Consider the following 19,926-nt stretch of genomic DNA (forward strand, 5'->3'; position numbering starts at 1 on the left):
CAAGCCAGGCTTCAACAGCATGTGAACCATGAACTTTCAGATGTTCAAGCTGGTTTTAGAAAAGGCAGAGGAACCAGAGATCAAATTGCCAACATCCGCTGGATCATCGAAAAAGCAAGAGAGTTCCAGAAAAACATCTGTTTCTGCTTTATTAACTATGCCAAAGCCTTTGACTGTGTGGATCACAACAAACTGAGGGAAATTCTTCAAGAGATGGGAATACCAGACCACTTGACCTGCCTCTTGAGAAATTTGTATGACAGTCAGGAAGCAACAGTTAGAACTGGACATGGAACAACAGACTGCTTCCAAATAGGGAAAGGAGTACATCAAGGCTGTATATTGTCACCCTGCTTATTTAACTTATATGCAGAGTACATCATGAGAAATGCTGAGCCGGAGGAAGCACAAGCTGGAATCAAGATTGCCGGGAGAAATATCAATAACCTCAGATATGCAGATGACACCACCCTTATGGCAGAAAGCAAAGAAGATCTAAAGATGAAAGTGAAAGAGGAAAGTGAAAAAGTAGGCTTAAAGCTCAACATTCAGAAAACTAAGATCATGGCATCCAGTCCCATTACTTCATGGCAAACAGATGGGGAAATCATGGAAACAGTGGCTGACTTTACTTTTTTGGGCTCTGAAATCACTGCAGATGGTGATTGCGGTCATGAAATTAAAAGACACTTACTCCTTGGAAGGAAAGTTATGACCAACCTAGATAGCATATTCAAAAGCAGAGACATTACTTTGCCAGCAAAGGTCCGTCTAGTCAAGGCTATGGTTTTTCCAGTAGTCATGTATGGATGTGAGAGTTGGACTATAAAGAAAGCTGAGCGCTTAAGAATTGATGCTTTTGAACTGTGGTGTTGGAGAAGACTCTAGAAAGTCCCTTGGACTGCAAGGAGATCCAACCAGTCCATCCTAAAGGAGATCAGTCCTGAGTGGTCATTGGAAGGACTGATGTTGAAGCTGAAACTCCAAAACTTTGGCCACCTGATGCAAAGAGCTGACTCATTTGAAAAGACCCTGATGCTGAGAAAGATTGAAGGCGGGAGGAGAAGGGGACAACAGAGGATGAGATGGTTGGATGGCATCACTGACTTAGTGGACATGAGTTTGGGTAAACTGCGGGAGTTGGTGATGGACAGGGAGGCCTGGCATGCTGTGGCCCATTGGGTCGCAAAAAGTTTGACATGACTGAGCGACTGAACTGAACTGAATTGAATTGTAATAAATGTACCATACTAATGTAAGATGTTACTAATAAGGAAAACTAGAGGGAGGGGGAAGATAAAAGGTGATATGGAAACCTTCTGTACCAACTGCTTAATATTTTTGTAAATGTACAAGTGCTGTAAAAAATAAATTCTGCTAATAAAAATAAATGTGCAAAAAATTTCACTTAAAAAATAAGACATAAGGATGAGAAAGAAAAAAACTTACTATTCAAAAATACAAAAACTAAAACACCCAAAGGAATTTCTAAACTAGTAGAATAACGAGTTGGTAAATAAGATGAACGCTAAAAATAAAATTGAACAGCAGTGCCTTATATAGATAGCGATAAACTACTAGAAACTGTAATTTTTAAATATATCATTCACAATTACTAGGAATAAACCTAGCAAAAGAAGCATAAAACTTCATTGAGGGGCTTCCCTGGTGGCTCTGTGGTAAAGAATCTGCCTGACAATGCAGGAGACACTGATCTGGGAAGATCCCACAAGCCATAGAGGAACTAAGCCCTAGCATCCCAACTAGTGAGCCTGTGCTCAAGAGCCCAGGAGCTGCAACTTTTGAGCCCATTCACCTACAGCCTGTGCTCTGCAAGAGAAGCCACTGCAATAAGAAGCCCACACGCCACAACTAGAGAGTAGCCGCTTCTAAGCAATGAAGACCCAGAACAGACAAAAATAAATAAATAAATAATTTAAAAGAAAAGAACCCTGTATGGAGAAAATGGGTTTTTCTCCTACAGCATTTCTGATCTTCTGAAGCTTAACTATATTTATTACACTTCCTGCTTATTGTCCGTCTCCTCCTAGTTGATCGAAGCGGACACTGGTCTTTGTTTTAACTTCTGATGTATACGAAGCATGTACAATAGTGCCTGGTACACAGTGCTCAAAAAGTTATTTGGTGAACAAATGACTAAATTGGTGACAAATGTCACAAATAAACAGACAAATGTGACTTCTGGTTCAAGATGGCAGAGTAGAAAAGACTTGTGCTCGTCTCCTCCTGCAAAAGCACCAAAATCCAACTAGTTGTTGAATAACCACGGAAAGGAGGCCACTGGAACCTACCAGAAAAAGATAGCCCACATTCAAAGACAAAGAAGAAGCTGCAGCAAGACAGAAGAAGGGGCACAATCATGATAAAATCAAATCCCATACCCATGTGGTGAGTGATCCACAAGCTGGAGAACAATAACACCAAAGAAGTTCTCCCACTGTTGTAAAGGTTCGGAACCCCATATCAGGCTCCCCAGCCTGGGGACCCAACAAAGGGACTGGGAATCCCCAGGGAATCTGACCTTGAAGGCCAGTGGGATTTGATCATAAGACTTCCACAGGACCGGGAAAACAGAAGCTCCAATCTTAAAGGGCACAAACAAAACCTTGAACACACAGAGACTCAGGGGAAAGGAGCAGTGACTCCATAGGAAACTGAACCAAAACTACCTGCTAGTGCTGGAGGGTCTCCTGTGGAGGAGTGGGTTGCCAGGGGCTCACCAAGGGATTGGGTAACTGGCAGCAGCTGTTTGGGAAGGTCCCCTTTGGCATAAACCCTCTTGAAGGTCACCATTAACCCAACCACAGAGTCCATAAACATGAGTGTGTTTGTGTGTTAGTTGCTCAGTCGTGCCCGACTCTTTGTGACCCTGTGGACTGAAGCCCACCAGGCTCCTCTGTCCATGGGATTTTCCAGGCAAGGATACTTGAGTGGGTTGCCATTTCCTTCTCCAGGGGATCTTCCTGACCCAGGGATTGAACCTGGGTCTCCTGCACTGCAGGCAGATTCGTTACCATCTGAGCTATGAGGGAAACCCATAGACATGAGGGCTGAGGCCAAAAAATTAATAGGGAAGAAGAGCAACCCCACCCATCAGCAGATAATTAGATTAAAGCTTTATGGAGTAAGGACCTGCCCACCAGAGCAAGAACTAGTTTTTCCCACCACCAGTCTCTCCCATCAGGAAGCTTACAGATTAGCTTCCTCCATCAGAGGGTAGGCAGAAGGAAGAAGAACCACAATCAAACCATACCACAGAAAGTTAATCAGCATGAAAAAGCAGAAAGTTACGTCCCAGATGAAAGGACAAGATAAAACACCAGAAAACAACTAAATGAAGTGGAGATTGGCAACCTTCCAAAAAAAGAATTCAGAATAATGATAGTGAGTATGATTCAAGATCTTGGAAAAATAATTGAGGCAAAGATTGAGAAGATGCAAGAAATGTTTACCAAAGACCTAGAAGAACTAAAGAATAAACAAGCAGAGATAAACAATACATTAAAAAAAAAAAACAATACATTAGAAGGAATCCATAGCAGAATAACTGAGGCAGAAGCACGGACAAATGATCTGGAGGACAAAATGGTGGAAATCACTGCCGCAGAACAGAATATAGAAAAAAAGAATGAAAAGAAATGAAGACAGACTAGGAGACCTCTGGGACAACATTTAATGCACCAGCATTCACATTATAGATGTCCCAGAAGGAGAAGAGAGAGAGAAAGGACCTGAGAAAATATTTGGAGAGAGATAATAGTTGAAAACTTCCCTAACATGGGAAAGGAAATAATCAACAAAGTCCAGGAAATATAGAGAGTCCCAGTCAGGATAAACCCAACGAGGAGCACACCAAGACACATAGTAATCAAACTGACAACAATTAAAGACAGAGATAAAATACTAAAAACAACAAGGGAAAAACAACAAATAACAAACAAGGGAACTCCCATAAGGATATCAGCTGATCTCTCAACAGAAACTCTACAAGCCAGAAGGGAATGGCATGATATATTTAAAGTGATGAAAAGGAAGAAACTACAACCAAGAATACTCGAGCCAGCAAGATTCTCGTTCAGATTTGACAGAGAAATCAAAAGCTTTCCAGACAAGCAAGTTAATAAAATTCAGCACCACCAAACCAGCTTTACAACAAATGTTTTCTCTAGTCAGAAAACAAGAGAAGGAAAAGCCTTACCTACAGAAAACAAACCTCAAAACATTTTTTAAAAAACTAAGAAAACTGTAATAGGATCATACACATCAATAATTACCTTAAATGTAAATGGATTAAATGCACTAACCAAAAGACACAGACAGGCTGAGCAGAAGAAAACATGCACATGTTTGCACTTCCACTTACCACATCACTCTGCTTGACCCCCCAAATTGTATGTAATTATCTTATATTGTTAGGTTAATCATGTTTCCATTATGGCTTGCAACTGTAATTATCTTTTTTTTCTGGCTATTGATTGTTAAAACTGAAAATATCTTTTACTATTGTGATTATGTAACTATCACCCACTTAATACCATTGTACCATGATTGGTCAACAGAAAAATTATAGAATTCTATATCACTAAAATAACTGCTTAACACAAAAATCTGTAATCACTTCTTTAATTTCATATGCATATCAGCATTATCTTAGAATTTTATGAAAAATACAAATGTCTAGGTACTGCTTTTTTTTTTTCTTTTTGGCCAGAGCTCCAGATATGTTTCTAATGAGCAGCCATGTTTAAAAACAATGGACTTAATGAGGATCTTTTACTTTTACCTAGTTTGTTTCACATTTTCTATTTTATATTCAGTGCTTCCATTTCATTTAGTTTATTTTCTCCAATTTCTCCATCTCTTCACTTTTTTTTTGATGTTCTTTCTCAAGCCTTTATCAAGCATAGTAGAAAAGCTTTTGTATACATATATGTAATATGTATAATATATATATTTTAGAAAACATGAATTTTTGCCTAAGTAAAAAATGTATGACATTTTGATTCCACTTGTAGGAATAGAATGCTAGATTTCTAATTTAAAAAAATAAACATGCAACAAGCAACAAAAGTTTACTGTATAGCACAGGAACTATAATCAGTATCTTATAATAACTTATAATGGAAAACAATTTCAAAAATATGTGCATATGTATAACTGAATCACACACACACAAAAAGAATTCTACTTTTTAAAATTTTGTAATGTTTATCTTTTTGACAGTTTTTCTAAATGTCCTATGGACATCTAATAACAACCTATGAGATACAAAATTTTAAATGTATTTTTGTAGGATATGGTTAATATAAATTAATTAAATATAAATCTATTATATTTAAATTATTAATGGCATCATTCAAGATGCTCCTATTCTTATTTTTTCTGCACTTGATAAAATATTCTCAGAGAAATGTTAATATGTCTTACTATGATTATATTTTTTTTCCTTATATTTCTTCTGATTTTTGCTTTATGTATCTTTGTTTCTTTGTTGTTAAGGTGTCTAATGGTTTATGATGTCTATCTTCTTTGTGAATTGTGCCTTTTATCATTAAAAATATTCACCTTTGTTCTACTTAAAATAGATAAATATATATTTTTTAAAAGTTAAGACAGAGAAATGCAAATTTAAATGATAAAGCTCTAAACCCATTAGATTAGCAAAAATTTTAAATCTGACAATAACAAGTGTTAGTAAAAATATAGAGAAGCGGGAAAACTAGAATATAAATTGGCACAATTACTTTAGCAAACAATTTAGCAACATCTAATAATGTTGCATAGAGCACATGCCACAACAGAGCTATTCTATTTCCAGGTGTATACCCAGAGACTGTCCCTCACATAAGCATAGAGAAACAGGCTCAGAGATGTTTACTGAAGCATGCATTTATAATATTGAAAACCTAATTTTCCATGAGTAGAAAAAGTAATAAACAGTGACACATTTAAGCTCAAGTAGTAGATGCCAAGGCCAGTCTTGACCCAAGAGGCTGCTGTGTATGGGAACTGTTGCACACCACAGGGGGAAAAATATAAGATTCAACATTGTGTTTTTAAAATGATTTTTCAGTGAGTTTGACCAAATTTTGATAATCACTGAATCTTGGAGATAAGTGTACAGGTTTCATTTTACTAGTCCTTTAACTTTTATATTTTTGTTTAAAACTTTTTCATGATAAATATACAAAAAAGAAAAGAAGAAGCTTCCACTAATCAAAGATGAGACAAGTTTAGTATCAAAAAGATCAAAGACTGAAATGGGTTGAAACACAAAATATAAAAATTCATAAATTGATAATGATATGCCATTAGAAAAAGGAAAACAATGCACAGGTCATCTTGAGAAGCTGCTTATGCAACAGCTCATTAATTTGAAAACTGCTAAAGGGAATGTTTTTCTTACACAGACTTTATTTCAAGTGAACCAAATAGCAGGTGAGAGAAAGTTCTGTTATATAGACAAATCATAGCTAGTAAATGTTGAAGAGGTGATATAATTAGAAAAACATCACTGTGCAACCCTAATAAAATAATCATTATTATTTGTTGCTAAAACCATTAGGTAAAAGGCTGGTGGGATCACTTTATAACAGATGAAATAGACTGACACCAAGTGGAATCCACTGAGGCAAGACACAATCTGCCTTCAAAACAAACCAAAAACAACGTCAGTCTAAATCTCCATCTAATCCTCAAACTACCAGATACAGTTTTTCAGTTTAAAAAAATAAGAGGGATAGAGAAACATGGTAAATAAGATCTCGGGGACATAATCAGTCAAATCCAGAATGTGTGGAATTCTATAAAACAAATGAGAGAAGAGGAAACCAATTCTAGAATAAAAATGGTTTAAGAAACATAATAACCAAATACATACAATTTGCCTGGATCCTGAACTGAATATATCTACTGTGAATATATCTAATGGAAAACTGAACTCAGACTAGTAAGAAATTATGGTTAAATTCAATGTGTTAAAAGCACTGCAATTATTTTTTAAGTTAAAGATGTATACTGCCACACTTAGGTATTTGTGGGTGAGAGAAGATGATGTCTGGGATCTATTTTAAAATACTCCATCAAAAGAGGGAAGAGTTATTTCTATATATTTTGCATGTTCAAAACTTTTGATAATAAAAACAGCCTTTAAACAAACTAACAATCACAATGAGACACCACTTTTAACCACTAGAAGGGCTGTTCAAAAAGACAGATAAATGTTGGCAAAGATATGAAGAAATTAGTCCCCTTATAAAGCCCTGGTGGGAATGTAAACTGGTATAGCTACTTTGTAAAACAATCTGGATGTTTCTAAAACTGTTAACTATAAGTTACCATCTTTTCCAGAAATTCTTTTCCCAGGTATGTCCAAACAAAAACTTACACCTGAATGTTCACAGAAGCATTATCCATATTAATAGAAAGATGGAACTGACAAATGGATAAATAAAACATAGTAGTGCATAGCCATAGAGGGGAACACTATTTGGCAATGGAAGAGAACAGAGTACTGTTAAATGCCACAAGATAGAAGAAACTTTGAAAATATGTCAAGTAAAGGAAGACAGGCACAAAGGACCATATATCGTATAATTCCATTTATATGAATATCTATTATAAGCCAATGTACACAGACAGAAAGTAGATTAGCGGTTACCCAGGTCTGAGAAGGATACTCCCAGGATTAGAGTATAATAGCTAAGGGCACAGGGCTTCTTACAGGGCAATAAAAATGCTCTAAAATTGTGATAAATGTACAACTCCGAATATACTAAAAGCTATTAAATGTGGGAGCTATATGCTATGTGAACTGTATCTCAATAAAAACTGAAAAAAAACCAGGGAGGCCTAGGAACAGATAAAGAAAATAAACTCAGTGAGTGCCATATATTAGAATAGAAACAGAAAGCAAAAAACTCAAGAGTTGAAACTATAGACCAAGAACCATCATTTCTAGAACTTGGAAAATTCTACAATTGTATATGCTACATTTTGGGGTTTCTTTGTTTTGTTTTGTTTTAACCCCTTCATCTGATTCTACATAAAGTAAAGCCTGTAAAATAAAAAATGCAATGCATGTCTTTACTAGGGAAACAAAGATCAAAGTTTGAAAAACTGCATAGCACTCCACAGGCAGGGTTTGGGAAAAGAGAAATACAAAGCGTAAGGTGAATACAAGGATAGAGTGGATTTTGGCATTTACAAGGGGAGAAGGCAGACTGAAGCTTTCAATGAAGAAAAGTTAGGGTGCTGGCTTGGATATGAGAAAAGTTATGCAGCTTTAATAACAGAAAGCCTACTAAGGATTTAGATAAGGTAAGGAAAAACCCTGAAAAGAGTAGTTCATACTTGTCCCACTTCTTCATCTTTGAGTTAACTCATTGTGAGTTGAATTGTGTCCTTCAAAAAGGTATGTTGTGGGGACGTCCCTGGTGGTCCAGTGGCTAAGACTCCACACTCCCAGCAGGGCCCTGAGTTCGATCCCTGGTCAGGGAACTAGATCCCACATGTAGCAACTAAGACTTGGCACAATCAAATAAATATTTTTAAAAAAGAAAGAAAGATATGTTGTGAACTCCTAAGCCTCAGTACTTACAAATGCAACCTTATTTGGAAATAGATTCCCTGCAGATGTAATCGAGTTAATCCAATGACTGGTATCCCCAAAAAATGAAAGGAAATTTGAATATAGACACAAAAAGAGAGAACATTTTGTGAGGCCAGGCAGACAACACAGGAAGGCATGTAAAAATGGAGACAGAGACTGAAATAATGTGTCTGACAAGCAAAGGAACAGCAAAGGCTGCTGGGAAGCACCAGAAACTAGAAGAGAAGCATGGAACAGCTTCTTCCCAAAGCCTCCAGAAGAAATTGATCCCACCAAAACTGATGTCAGAATTTCAGCCTCCAGAACTGCATGAGAGAATATATTTCTGTCATTGTAAGTCACCCAGTATGTGTTACTTTGTTTTGGCAGCCCTGGGAAACCAACATACTCATCAAATCACTTCACACTGTCAAGAATTTCTGCCTTAAAACTCTTTTTCTTTGTTCTGAAAACCTTTTCTGGTTCTCCAGAGGAGGCATGGCATCTCACTCCAGTACTCTTGCCTGGAAAATCCCTTGGACAGAGGAGCCTGGTGGGCCGTGGTCCATAGAGTCGCAAAGTGTCAGACTACTGAAGTGACTTAGCACGCACTCTCTTTTAGGCAGCTCTTCCTCAGACTTCTTTGTTTCTCAAGATTCTATCTTTGATGTTTCCCAAAGTTTTGTCTCTATTCTTCAATACTCTTTCTACCTACTTTACCTGAGTCTGTGCTTCTATTCTTATGACTTCAATTGCTACAAATATGTTAATAAATCCAAATTCTATGCCTGACCTCCTCCAACCTTGAGCTTCAGATTCTGTCAGGAGGTTGCTTACCAGTCATTTCCACAAAAATATACCCTCGCACTCCAAATTCTAAAGGAAATCAACCCTGAATATTCATTGGAAGGACTGGTACTGAAGCTGAAGTGCCAATACTTTGGCCACCTGATGTGAAGAACTGACTCATTGGAAAAGACCCTGATGCTGGTAAAGATTGAAGGCAGGAGGAGAAGGGGGCAACAGAGGATGAGATAGTTGCACGGCATCACTGACTCAATGGACATGAGTTTGAGCAGGCTCCGGGAGATGGTGAAGGACAGGGAAGCCTGGCATACTACAATGCATGGGGTCTCAGAGTTGGAATTGACTTAGAGACTCAACAACAACAACTCCAAATTCTACCTCTGTCTAATCAGACAAATGCTCTAATAGCCCAGCATGTCCTAGGTAAAAAACTTACCTTTTCCCTCTACTACCACCAACAAAAACATTCCCCATTCCTAATGGCCCAAACTGAGCTGACTATGTTCTATTCTGTGCACCAACCTCATCTCTGGAAATAAGTTAGGAACTAAGCAATGCAGTAGTCTAAACAACAGCACATAAATAAGGATACATATCCAAAAATCTGGGAATGAGGTGGAAAAAAGCCTTCTGCCCATCTCTGTTGCAAGAAGACAGATTCCCTAGTATAAAGTTGCTCCCCAACAGTCTAAAGTCAGACTAGTGCCAATTCAGCCACTTCTGGGGGGCAGTAGGAAGAAAAGAAAAAATGGATAGATCTTTCCAATAACAGGCAATCTTCTAGCTACCTTTTTTTCTTTAATACAGTTTAAATTCTTTCATTCTTTAGCATGTTCCTGAATCACTCCCTTAAAGTGTCCTATACAGACACTCTTCACGTTGTAAGTTTCCCTGGTGGCTCAGCTGGTAAAGAATCCATCTGTAATGCAGGAGACTCTGGTTTGATTGCTAGGTCGGGAAGATGCCCTAGAGAAGGGAAAGGCTACCCACTCCAGTATTCTTGGGCTTCCCTGGTGGCTCAGCTGGTAAAGAATCTGCCTGCAATGCAGGAGACCCTGGTTCGATTGCTGGGTTGGGAAGATCCGCTGGAGAAGGGATAGGCTACCCACTCTGGTATTCTGGCCTGGAGAATTCTGTGGACTGTAGGGTCCATGGGGTCACAAAGAGTCGGACACGACTGAGCGACTTCCACTTTCACATTGTAAAAACAGGTCCTACCTCATTGTCAGGTCCCAAGGCATTCATTTGCTCCAATCTGTAGGTCCAATATCTAGCTTCCTCTTCTGGGATATCTATCACAAAAAAAGAAGAAGCCACATTACTAGGTTAATAATTTAATCACAGGTAGATAATACTTAATTAAATGACCTAAGTTAGAAGGGTGGTAGTGATGGACTAATTTTACATGTTCTTGCCATGAACATTATCTTGAATCTTTACAAAAACTAAAATAATATATCATTATTCCCATCGGATCAGAAGACTTAAAATCATGCAGATGTCAATAAGTCCCAGAGCAATTATAGATTCAACATAGTCGCTACTAAAAATCCCAGTTTTTTGGCAGAAATACAAATGTTCATAGCAACATTATTCACAATAGTTAAAATGTGGAAGCAACCCAAGTATCCATCAATGAAAGGATAAGCAAAATGTGATATACACAGACTAGGAAATATTATTCAGTCTTAAAAAGGAAGGAAATTCTGATATATGCTACAACATAGGTAAACCTTGAGGATACTAGGCTAAGTGAAATAAACCAGTTATACACAAAAAAGCCAAATGCTGTATGAGTCCACTTATACAAGGTACTTAGAGTAGTCAAAATCAGAGACAGAAAGAATGGCAGTTGCCAGGAGCTAGGGGCAGAGGAGAATGGGGAGGTATTGTTTAATGGGTAGAGAGGCTCTAGTTTTGCAAGATGAAAAGAGCTATGGCTATGAATAGTGGTGACAGCTGCACAACGTTACGAATGTATTCACACGGCTGAACTGTATATTTTAAATGGCTGAGGTACTTAATTTTATGTTATGTGTATTCTACCACAACAAAAGAAAAGAGCAAATAAAAATGAAATACATAGCCTTTTTCTATATATTTAAGATTGAATATAACAACTTCCAAAAAATGAAACATCTTTTAAAAACATCAAATATCCATATATTCAGCACAAAAGAGAAACCAGTCTGAGACAAAATATGGATCAGGTCAGCTTTGGTGACATTTAAACAGGTACACTTTCTAGCAGTCCACAAGAAGGAATCAAATACAGCCCTTTCTCCTTTGTCCTTCCTAGGCAAAATTTCACCTCCTTCCCCTCAAACTACTTACTCTTCAGCAATTGGTGACACTATATCAAAGTCTTACAATAAAACCTTCGAGTAATTTACTACCTAATTTGTTCAGCACTCCCCATCCATAAAATAGTGTACTCTGCATGTGTTAAAAGGAAGTGAGAGGGGAGGCAGAGCTGCTGTGCTGCAGGTTCTGATGTAGAACAATGTAGAACAATGTTCTGATGTAGAACAACTCACCAAGATACATACACTCTTAAGTAGAAAACAGCAAAGGACAGCGGATGTGTTAGAATATGTACTATATGTGTTTTCAAAAGGAGATGGGATTTAAATATATGCTTATAGATTCAAAGACTGAGCCTGGAAAGATCCACAAGTATTAACTGTGGTAGCCTATAACGAAGAAAGGTAACTGATTTGTGAGGGAGACCTAATTTTTACTGGGTAGTTTTTAAACCATGGTGCATGTATTACTGCCTCACTGCTCAAAATAGTTTTAAGAAGAAAAAATACAGAGCTACAAGGATGGTTATTGAAGTACTATTTAACAGTACAAACTTAGAACAATCAAAGTACCCAACAAGAGGAGTGGTTAAATATATATTAGTTTAAATTAAAAGCCCAGGCTCTGGAGCCAAATCATCTCAAAATTAACTTTACCACTTAACTACCCAAATGATCTCGGGCAAAAGATTTAAATACTTTGTGCCTCTGTTTCCTCATCTCTAAAATGGAACTAATAGTTGCGTCTACCTCAAAAGACTAAAGTGAAGATTAAATGAGATAACATATGTAAATGCTTAGGATACACCCACAGGCACACAGTTACTGATCAACAAATGCTATTTTTACTATTATTGTGCATTCATACACTAAAAGCAAATGAACCACTGAAACACATTTTATATAACATTAATATTATAATTATGTAATTAGTATATAAAACAGCTCAAAATAATATACAGTGCCATTTTATAGGAAAAACTGTATATGTATATTGAAAAAACATAATATGTAAAAAAAATATCTAGTAAATGAGATTGTAAGAAATCTTTGTCTTTTTGTACACCTGTATTTTCTGAACTTACAATATGATTTTAAAAATTAAAAGCATGTTTAAAAGATGATGGTATAAAATTTAATAGAATATTTCATAGGTTTCTGAATTATCCAAAGGAAAATTCCTTTGCTGAAATATGGCATGCTACAAGCCAAATTCTTCCTTAAGAAGGACTCTTAAAGTTTTTAAAAATTATATCCCAAACATGGTTATCATAGAGACAAATCCTTATTAGCACACTTACATTAACTCACAAAGACACTTATCTGAGATTCTACCTTAATGTTTATTCAAAACAATTTATTAGGCACCTATTATGTGCCAAGCAAATACTATAGATACCAAAATAAACTATCCAAGTGCTCTCATGAAACAAAATCTAGAAAGAAATGTATATTTCTCCCTATGACACAATATAATGATGCAGTTTTGAAAGAGGAATGCTTGCTTAAAATGCAATGAGAAGTGGACTGACCAATTTCTAGCATGACAGTGTGAGGAGCTCCACAGATCTATTTCCTAGAGGAACTGAACATACTTTTTAAAAATACCATTTAAAGTCTCTAGAAGTAGAAGATATTAAGAAGAGGTGGCAAGAATACACAGAAAGAAAGTCGCTCAGTTGTGTCTGACTCTTTGTGACCCCGTGGACTGTAGCCTACCAGGCTCTTCCGTCCATGGGATTTTCCAGGCAAGAATACTGGAGTGGGTTGCCATTTCCTTCTCCAGGGGATCTTCCCGACCCAAGGATTGAACCCGGGCCTCCCGCACTGTAGGCAGATGCTTTACCATCTGAGCCACCAGGGAAGTCAGGAATACACAAAAGAACTATACAAAAAAAAGATCTTAATGACCCAGATAACCACGACGGTGTGATCACTCACCTAGAACAGACATCCTGAAGTGTGAAGTCAAGTGGGCCTTAGATAGCATTATTAGAGACAAAGCTACTGGAGGCGATGGAATTCCAGCTGAGCTATTTCAAGTCCTAAAAGACGATGCTGTGAAAGTGCTACACTCAATATGCCAGCATATTTGGAAAACGTAAGAGTGGCCACAGGACTGGAAAAGGTCAGTTTTCATTCCAATCCCAAAGAAAGGCAATGCCAAAGAATGTTCAAACTACCACACAATTGCACTCATCTCACATGCTAGCATGGCACCCCACTCCAGCACTCTTGCCTGGAAAATCCCATGGACAGAGGAGCCTGGTGGGCTGCAGTCCATGGGGTCACTAAGAGTCGGACAAGACTGAGCGACTTCACTTTCACTTTTCACTTTCATGCATCGGAGAAGGAAGTGGCAACCCACTCCAGTGTTCTTGCCTGGAGAATTCCAGGGATGGGGGAGCCTCATGGGCTGCCATCTATGGCGATCGCACAGAGTCGGATACGACTGAAGCGACTTAGCAGCAGCAGCAGCACATGCTAGCAAAGTAATGCTCAAAATTCTTGAAGATAGGCTTCACAGTATGTGAACTGAGAACTTTCATATCTTCAAGCTGGATTTAGAAAAGGCAGAGGAACTAGGAATCAAATTGAGAACATCTGGTGAATCATAGAAAAAGCAAGAGAATTCCAGAAACACATCTGCTTCATTGACGACACTAAAGCCTTTGACTGTGTGGATCACAACAAACTGTGGAAAATTCTTCAAGAGATGGGAATACTTTACTTGCTTCCTGAGAAATCTGTATGTAGGTCAAGAAGCAACAGTTAGAACTGGACATGGAATAATGGACTGGTTCCAAATTGGGAAAGGAGTATGTCATTGTCACCCTGCTTATTTAACTTATATGCAGAGTACATCATGCGAAATGTGGACTGGATAAAGCACAAGCTGCAATCAAGTGCAGGGAGAAATATCAATAACCTCAGATATGCAGATGATACCACCCTTATGGCAGAAAGTGAAGAGGAACTAAAGAGCCTCTTGATGAAAGTTAAAGAGGAGAGTGAAAAAGTTGGAGGACAGGGAGGCCTGGCATGCTGCAGTCCATGGGGTCACAAAAAGTCAGACACGACTGAGCAACTGAACTGAACTGAAAGTCTCTAGAAATGGTCCTAAGAGCAAACAGAAGAAGAAACATATATTCAAGAAAATCAACTACAACTTTAAGTGGTGTAGTTGAACCAAGATCCTTCCCCACCCACCCTGCTCCAAATTCAACAAGACAAACTTCATTCCAGACTAGGTACAGCTAAGAACACATCACTAAGAATACAAGCAACTAAGCTATAAGCAAGAACTCCAACTATTTTTCTCTTCACCTGAAACTAGGCCTACAGATACGCAAGAAAGTCTTCCTTTCTGTTTTTTGTAAAGTAATAGTTGTTCTGAGTTTATTATTTCTGAGCTTACTGGAAAATCATGCCATTTTTGCTCAAATCATCAGAAGGTACAAGATAAAAACAGATTGATATCTGCAACAACAAGAGTATACATGAATATAAGTAAACAGTCAAAATTAAAACTGAAAAAAGTTAAAATTAAATTAAACAAGATACCAATGTTTAAAAATTGGGAAGTTACAAAATGTTGGCAAAGATGTGCAGAAAAAAGACACTTGAGACATAGTTGGTAGGAATATAAACTGGCACAATCCTTTTTTTTTTTAACACAAGCAACTTGGCAGTACTATGAAAAGTAACAATGAACATATCTTTTTTTTTTTTTTTCTGGCTCCGCGGGCTGGGGCTGGGCGGCGAGCTCGCCCGGTGGCGCGGCCCGAATCCGTTGAGTCCAGCCTCAGGGCGGCAGCCAACCCCGCGGCGCCGTCCGCCCGGCCCGGCCCGGCCCAGCCTCCCTCACCTGAACATATCTTTTTATCTATTCCTTAAATTCTACTCTAAGGAATTTCTCTTAGACTCATAAATGGGTACAGATAAAGCTGTTCATTATAGCAGCATATATATTAAAAAAAAAAAAAACTGGAAACAACCTACATGTCAATCAGTAAATGATTGCAAAAGAAAAAGGACTGCTTAATTTATGATATAAAGAAACTACTGAGATCAGCAAGATAGATAAGTAGAACATGAAATGATGTCCAAGATAATATGCTTTATACAACACTATCACCATAAATAGTACATAAAGTATGACCGAAATTTGTAAAAAGAAATTTCTAGAGAAGAAATTTCTTGTGCCTAGACCAAGACACAAGAAATTTATTTCTGGGGAATGCAAAAGAGGTCAAAGGAAGCAGGAAGAGAGACTTAACTTTCTATCCATATACATTCCCATACTATCTAAATTTTTACAATGAATATGTATTTTTGTGTGATTTTTTAAAATTACTATTCTATTAGTACTACTTAAATGTTTAAATTGACAAATCATAGGGTATATATTAACTTCAAGACAATAAATGTGAAAATATTATCAAAAGAATAAGTCACTGACATTATCTGACAAGTATTTCATAAGTCATCATAAGAAATGGTTAATAAGAAACTAAATGACTTGAAAAGAATGCTTTTAGAGTGGACTCTTTAATGAGCACCATTCTAGACTTTACTTTGCACATACCCAAGCTCGGTGTTAGAGGGAAGAGAACAGAAAACAGAATGCCCTGAAGGGAGAAGGGCTGACAAAAGACACAGCAATAAAACAACTAGAAACAACTTCAAACAGCATTAAATGTAAAAAGTATTAAATGGTTTTTAAAATCAGACTCACCAAAAGGCAACTCAAATCTTGTATCAAGCAAAATTTTATGGGGAGTTGGGTTTTTAGTTCCACAGATTTCATCATCTTTCATTAATGTCTCTGCCTCCAACGTGGACCATTCCCCAGGCCCTTCCTAGAAAACAGAGATCTAAGATTAAACTTCACTCTTTCAGAACTCCCTCTCATTTAAAGGCCCAAGTGTTTTTCTCTCATTTTCCCTGTCAGAGAGCTTCTGAGAGCCACTCACATATCCTAATGAGGCAAACACACCAGAGTCTCACCACCCTGCCTCTGCTTCTGTCCCCCCTCTCTGGTGGGAAGGCAGTTTTCACTGTACTCAGCTTTCTGCCAGCCCACCAAGGATAGAATTTCCAGAGCACTAAACTCAAAAACAAGGCATCCCCATGGATCAATATTTAATGTGTACTATTCTTAATGACTATATCACTTAATGCATCACTACTTCTAATCGCTAAAGAGCCAGTAACATCACTAGTTAAGCTGACCTGAACTGGGGCCACAGTGAAAATATTCAAAGTCAGTGATGTAAGAAATGATACTGAGTTACATTCTCATCTGGTAAAGTACAGCAGAAATTCAGTGTTGAAAACACTGTATGAAGTCAAGTGTGAATACCAATTGCCAAACTTGTAGTTCCTTTAACTCTATTAGGGCTATAAGTAGAAGAAGGAAGACTGAAATCAGGTCCCTAGGATCGGTGACTCAAAGAGCTGGCTAACAAAGTTTGATGGGACTCTTCTCAGAACAGTGTCTTCGAGGAAATTCAGAAGCCACAGTTTTCCTAGATTTGACCAATCTCTCGCTCTCTCATTCTCACATAAACACACACACACTCTCTCTCTCCTTTTCCCCTTCCCTTGCACTCCCCTCCTTCACCCTGCCAATCCCACACACATCCCCACCACCATGCACAGAGTACACAGAGGGGCGAACTACCTGACAAGGCTAAAAAGGTACTCTGGCATCCCTGAGTTCAGTCACAGGGCAGAGGGAAGGCCAGACTTAAATAAAATCTCCTGTACCTCTGGGTGACATTAGGAATTAGCAGGTATTATGTCCTCTGGTTAGAAACGGGACAGAAAAATCTGAAATATATGGATGAACATTAGCTGAATGGAGCTAGGGTGAGGAGAAGCAAGGGCTAGAGCCATACCTCCAAAGGGGCAATGCACTGACTGACCTCATCCGACTGACGAATCGTCTTCAGTGCAATCCACACAGTCCCCACCATGGTGTCCCAGATCAGTCCTTTGTTCCATACTTCCACACTAAGACCCAGGTCCAGGCGACTAATCTCACTAAAGGAAAGGAGAAAGCCCTTTTTTAGAAAACCAGGTAATATAAAAGAATTAGCGATATCTGTTTTGCTAAACCTCATCAGGAAAAAATCAAAATGTCCCAGATGTTTCAACCACTCTCTATGTCCCTGGACACATACGTAGGTATGCACAGAAAGTTTCCTCTGTCAATCTGTCTCTTCTCCCTTGGAGCTACAATCATGGGTAGACTAACACAGTTTCACAAGAAGAATGAGAGCATTACTGCCAGCAGTGTCTGCATACAGTCTCTGAACTTAAGCAATAATTTCATATGTTTTACTATAATACTAGCACTGCCCCCAAGTTATACCTGTGGACAAAATGTGGTCCACTGGAGAAGGGAATGGCAAACCACTTCAGTATTCTTGCCTTGAGAACCTCATGAACAGTATGAAAAGGCAAAAAGACTGGACACTGAAAGATGGACTCGCCCAGTTGGTAGGTGCCCAATATGCTACTGGAGATCAGTAAAGAAATAACTCCAGAAAGAATGAAGAGATGGATCCAAACCAAAAACCACACCCAGTTGTGGATGTGACTGGTGATAGAAGCAAAGCCCGATGAACCTGGATATTGCTCTTTACAATAAGGAACCTAGAATGTTAGGTCCATGAACAAGGCAAATTGGAAGTGGTCAAACAGGAAGTGTCAAGAATGAACATCAACACTTTAGGAATCAGCAAACTAAAATGGACTGGAATAGGTGAATTTAACTCATGACCATTATATCTACTACTGTGGGCAAGAATCCCTTAGAAGAAATGGAGTGGCCATCATAGTCAACAAAAAAGTCTGAAATGCAGGACTTGGATGTAATCTCAAAAATAACAGAATGATCTCTGTTTGTTTCCAAGGAAAACCATTCAGTATCACAGTAATCCAAGTCTGTGACCTGACCAGTAATTCTGAAGAAGCTGAAGTTGAATGGTTCTATGAAGACCTACAAGACCTTCTAGAACTAACACCCAAAAAAGATGTCCTTTTCATTATAGGGGACTGGAATGCAAAAGTAAGAAGTCAAGAAACAGCTGGAGTAACAGGCAAATTTGGCCTTGGAGTACAGAATGAAGCAGGGCAAAGGCTAACAGAGTTTTGCCAAGAGTACACACTGGTCACAGCAAACACCCTCTTTCAACAACACAAGAGAAGACTCTACACATGGAGATCACCAGATGGTCAATATCGAAATCAGATTGATTATATTCTTTGCAACCAAAGATGGAGAAGCTCTATAAAGTCAGCAAAAACAAGACCGGGAGCTGACTGTGGCTCAGATCATGAACTTTTTATTGCCAAACTCAGACTTAAATTGAAGAAAGTAGGGAAAACCACTAGACCATTCAGGTATGACCTAAATCAAATCCCTTACGATTATACAGTAGAAGTGAGAAATAGATTCAAGGGATTAGATCTGATAGACAGAGTGCCTGATGAACTACGGATGGAGGTTCGTGACATTGTACAAGAGACAGGGATCAAGACCATCCCCAAGAAAAAGAAATGCAAAAAAGCAAAATGGCTGTCTGAGGAGGCCCTACAAATAGCCGTGAAAAGAAGAGAAGCAAAAAGCAAATACCCATTTGAACACAGAGCTCCAAAGAATAGCAAGGAGAGATAAGAAAGCCTTTCCTCAGCAATCAGTGCAAAGAAATAGAGGAAAACAATAGAATGGGAAAGACCAGAGATCTCTTCAAGAAAATCAGAGATACCAACAGAACATTTCATGCAAAGATGGGCACAATAAAGGACAGAAATGGTAGGGACCTAACAGAAGCAGAAGATATTAAGAAGAGGGGTCAAGAATACACAGAAGAACAAAAAATACAAAATAGATCTTCACGACCCAGATAATCACGATGGTGTGATCACTCACCTAGGGCCAGACATCCTGGAATGCAAAGTCAAGTGGGCCTGAGGAAGCATCACTACAAACAAAGCTAGTGGACATGATGGCATTCCAGTTGAGCTATTTCAAATCCTAAAAGATAATGCTGTGAAAGTGCTGCACTCAATATGTCAGCAAATTTGGAAAACTCAGCAGTGGCCACAGGACTGGAAAAGGTCAGTTTTCATTCCAATCCCAAAGAAAGGCAATGCCAAAGAATGCTCAAACTACCGCACAATTGCACCTGTCTC

At 38.3% G+C, this 19,926-nt stretch overlaps 1 protein-coding gene across 2 annotated transcripts in view; it reads right to left on the reverse strand.

The window, feature by feature from the left end:
* UNC13B (unc-13 homolog B (C. elegans)) overlaps positions 1–19,926 on the reverse strand; it is a 226,051-nt gene that overhangs the window by 141,721 nt on the left and 64,404 nt on the right. For both annotated transcript variants that reach the window (XM_010846104.1, XM_010846103.1), the window contains exons 4-6: positions 17,652–17,769; positions 16,460–16,583; positions 10,637–10,710 (exon numbers count right to left, since the gene is read on the reverse strand). In XM_010846104.1, coding sequence (XP_010844406.1) covers positions 10,637–10,710; positions 16,460–16,583; positions 17,652–17,769 — 316 coding nt within the window. The remainder of the gene's footprint in view (positions 1–10,636; positions 10,711–16,459; positions 16,584–17,651; positions 17,770–19,926) is intronic.

This window comes from Bison bison, unplaced genomic scaffold, assembly GCF_000754665.1.
Source record: "Bison bison bison isolate TAMUID 2011002044 unplaced genomic scaffold, Bison_UMD1.0 scf7180017864230, whole genome shotgun sequence".
Taxonomy (NCBI): Eukaryota; Metazoa; Chordata; class Mammalia; order Artiodactyla; family Bovidae; genus Bison; species Bison bison.